Consider the following 4,426-nt stretch of genomic DNA (forward strand, 5'->3'; position numbering starts at 1 on the left):
AAACCCTTGCTTAAGCTTGCCATGGAAAGGAGGAAGAAGGATTGGATGAAGGCAGTAGGAAAGCAGAGAGACGGAAGGGAAGGCATCTTCATGCGCTTATCTGAAGTTCCTACCAATGAATTACATAAGTATCTCTATCTTTATCTTTATGTTATTTTCGTTCATCACCATTATCATTTGAGTTTGCCTGACTATGATTTACAAGATGACCATAGCTTGCTTCAATACTAACAATCTCCGTGGGATCGACCCTTACTCACGTAAGGTTTATTACTTGGACGACCCAGTGCACTTGCTGGTTAGTTGTGCGAAGTTGTGTAATGCCATGGTATTGAGCTACCACGTTTTTTTGGAGCCATTACCGGGGATTATGAGAGTTGTGAAAAAGTATTGTTCACAATTTCGCCCACCACAACTCGGGAGGAGTGAAGCTTGATCTCGTACAACCACTCGTTGGGAGCGGGAACGAAAACGTCGTAGTTGGCCTCTTCGTCAGTTCTGCCATACAAATACTCGGCTTGACGAAACTCTGTGAGGTCCTCCTCACCCATCTGGTTCGGGGAGTCCTTCACGTCGGAGGTCACCCAAGCATACCGATCGTAACCCGCGCCTGAGGTGGAAGCTCGTGAGACGATACGAGGTATACCTACAGTGGGGGCACCACTCGGTTAGTCTACGAGGTCGGGAGCTTGGAAAAAGCCCAGAAACCACACTTAGCCTATTCAGTAACTAGAATTGAGCATGGTTGAAGCAGAATCCAAGCAAAAGCCTAAAAAACTAATGCCCTGGAATGGTGACCCCCTAACGCACCTACTTAACACTAAGGCCATCTAACATACAAATCAAACAAGCAGCATGCATATAGAAGAACTGATAATGAAGGTAAAATGAACATGAAGCAGAAAAGGAGAAGATGAGTGCTTACCTGATTGATTGTGTTGACTGAGAAGAAAGCAAGAAAGGGTAAATGCTAAGGAACACGGAGATAACAGTAGGAAATTCAAGAGGGTGGAATGAAAATGAGCAGGGAAATGGAATGAAAGTAAGGCGTGAAACTGACTGGGGAATTAAGAAACTGACTTGAAGCGCGAAAGGTAGGGTAGAAGAGTCTTTACTCACAGGGTTTAAAACAACCCATTATGAGCATTAAATGTCCGGCGCAAAGAACGAGGCGACGAACGGTTACCTCCAACAACAAACAGACACGCGTGCAAGAGATGCGTCCTCTCCACGAGCGGCCGATTTAGTGATAACGCTCGAGGGAGGGCATAACACGCCACCAATGGCCCTCACGACCATTGCTAGCGCATTGGGGGCACTGTTACGGTCTGGCCCAGACCGTTTGCGGGCCGAGCCGACCCATTGATCACCTGACCCGAACGGTCGATTAGGAGCAGCTCAATCAACGACTCGGACACGCGTCCTTGGCTCCCCGCTACAGCTGTGTGAGGAAGCTTTGAGGAAGGTGGGTCTGTCCTGGCGGGGCCCACTTCTGACACGGTATATATGGGGAGGGTCCTACCCCTCCTCTGAGGTACGACACATATCCCTTTATCCCTTTCTCCCCTGCACACTCAACTGACTAGAGCGTCGGAGTGTCTTTGCAGGTGACACTCCCTCCACATCAGGAGCTTGAGACGTTGGCTACTCCAGCTTCACCTTCGCAACCCGGTTCCAGGTTACACCCCACCTATCAACCCGAGGATTCCTCCGAACCGTCCGGTACCCGAGCTACCAAACACTTTCCTTCCTTGTGTTTCTGCCTCAATATCCCGAAATATCGCTGATAAACACCTTATTCAAAATTCAGGTATTAAAAGAACAAATGTGAAATTTAATGGCTTCTAATAAACATCAAGCAATTTAACAATTAAAAATAATATATATTACTCAACATTTTCATGTGAGAAGCATTCATTCTTCATTTCCACAATCTTTATAATATAATGGACGCTTGCATTGCCTTCCACAATCCAAATTCTAATAGTTTTTTATAATTTAACTTCTACAATTAAGTAAAATAGTAACTAAAATGGTAAAAAAAAAACTTCGAATGTTTCATTGTTTGTTCTGAAGCTTATGCCATAAACTCTTGATCAATATTAGTATAATAAATTTTTTAATGAGATGTCAAATATATGTTTCTATACCTCACATAATAGTTAAAAAGTGATTGATTTTTTCTGTTTTTGTATACATAGTATGATAGTTTAAAGTTATATCTCTTTGAATGAATTCATGGACGACATTAATTTTGCCGGTGATTTATTTCTTCAATTATTAGACTGCATTTGTTTTTAAAGATAGGAGAGAATATGACACTGAGACATTAATGTATTTGAATATAGACAAGACTAAAATATTATATAAAATGATAAAAATAGATATGTGATTCCAAATTTTCTATATCAAGTATAAACTAATTTAATAGAGAATAAGAGTGTGCAAAAGTACACACGGAACTTAAAAAAAATGTTTGAAGAAGCCAAAAATTTTAATAAAAAATATATAATAATATTTTTGAAGAGGCAAAAAAATTTAATAAAAAAATATATTAGTATTTATATTAAAATAAAATTTATAAATATAATTATTTTATTTTTAAATTTATTATTAATATGTAGGAATACATATGGTTAAGATTAACAAAAAAAATAAATCTGAATTTGATTAATAAAAAGATTTGTTTAGGTTAATAAGCCAAATTAATTTTAAATAAAAAATTAGTTTTATAAAAGAATCCGTTTTTACATGAAAAAAATTAGTTTTTGCACATAAAAATCTATTTTTATTTAGAAAACTAATTTTTTAATCTAAAAACTGATTTTTCTTTTCAAAAAACTGATTTTTCTTTAAACTAGTGTATGAACCCGTGTTTAGCACGAAAAAATTTATAAAAGTAAAAAAAATTTATATGTTTAGATATTTAAAAAAAACATAAAATAATTATTATGTTAAGAAATTTATAAAATTATTATCAAAATCAAAGTTTAACTTAAAAATAGTTTTATAAAATTATTATCAAAATCAAAATTTAATTTAAAAATAGTGAGTAATAATTATTTTACATTTTTTAAGTAAAATAATTATACATTGATACAAAATTTAAAATAAAATTAAAATATTTATATTAAAATCCTATTTTTTCAAAGATTTTTCTATAAACAACATTGATGGTTGAATTTGCAGACATTCCTACGTGATTCATAAGTAAAACTTTTAAACCTCTCTTACTCTTAACTCTTGAAAGTGCCATATATAGTTAGCCATGTGTAAAAACTGGTTTGGACAAGTACAATTCAACATGAGATAAAGTTTGTCCCTGAGACTTATTAATTGTCATGGCAAATGATACTATTATGGGAAATTGTCTTCGTTGGAATCTAACTGGGACGGTTTCATTTGTTGGTACCATATTCATTCTTGGAATCAAAGCAATATGACCAACATTGTTACCCGTTAAAACTTCACATTCTATGACATGATTTCCAAATTTCCTAACTTCTAGCCTTGTACCATTACAAAGACCATTGGATTGGTCAATATTCCTCAAAAACATCACCAGAACACCAACCTTGAATATTAATTTATGTGGAGGCAAACCAGAGCAATTTATGTTATTCAGTAATTCAAGACCACAGAGATCTAGTTGACTCTCCATATTTCCTTCATCCATACAAATTGAATCCAAACTAAGATATAATTTTTTTTCTCTAGGAATGATAGCCATAAGATGGTTGTTGACTTCTTCAACGATGTCCAGCGTGGGAGCTAGTATAGTTCTTGCTTTGAAAAAATCCTTTAAGGACATGTTATCCAAAATATTTGGATGAGAAAAATGAGCCAACTCATCAAATACCTGGTCTGAAGAAGAAATAACAATATCTTCTAGAAGACATATCTCAGATTCACCATCCATATTGTCACATATTAGACCATAACAAACTTTCAATAAGCACTCACCAAATTGTTCTGTCTCATCTTGATCTGAAGTAGTCGTCCCTATAGAGAATCTCATATTTTTTGTTAGTTTGAGCACCTAACAAAACTTCCAAAGGTAAGACTAATTTGTCTTGATCCTCGTGAAATGATAGAAATAATTTGTCTAAAGTCTCCACCTAGTACAATCAATTTTTCTCCAAAGGGAAAATCTTTGTTATATGTTGGAGAAAACCTCATGATATCACATAAGCATTTATCAAGTGCTTCATAGCAGTACCTACTAACCATTGAAGCTTCATCCCAAATTATAAGTTTGGCTTTTAACAGTAGCATTGCTTGAGGGGAACCGGGTTTGATGTTACATACAAAATCCTTAGTTATATTCAGCGGTATTTTGAACCTTGAGTGTGTTGTTCTTCCATTGGGAAGAAGTAAAGATGCAATACTACTTGAAGCAATGTTTAACACAATATTACCCTTTGAG

General features: G+C 35.4%; 1 protein-coding gene across 1 annotated transcript; it reads right to left on the minus strand.

The window, feature by feature from the left end:
• Positions 1-3,262: 3,262 nt before the first annotated feature.
• On the minus strand, positions 3,263-4,018 carry LOC107474320 (uncharacterized). The gene has a single exon (XM_016093946.1). The coding sequence runs from the start codon at positions 4,016-4,018 to the stop codon at positions 3,263-3,265; it is 756 nt and encodes a 251-aa protein (XP_015949432.1).
• Positions 4,019-4,426: the final 408 nt, after the last annotated feature.

This window comes from Arachis duranensis, chromosome 2 (genome assembly GCF_000817695.3).
Source record: "Arachis duranensis cultivar V14167 chromosome 2, aradu.V14167.gnm2.J7QH, whole genome shotgun sequence".
In the NCBI taxonomy this organism is placed as follows: domain Eukaryota; kingdom Viridiplantae; phylum Streptophyta; class Magnoliopsida; order Fabales; family Fabaceae; genus Arachis; species Arachis duranensis.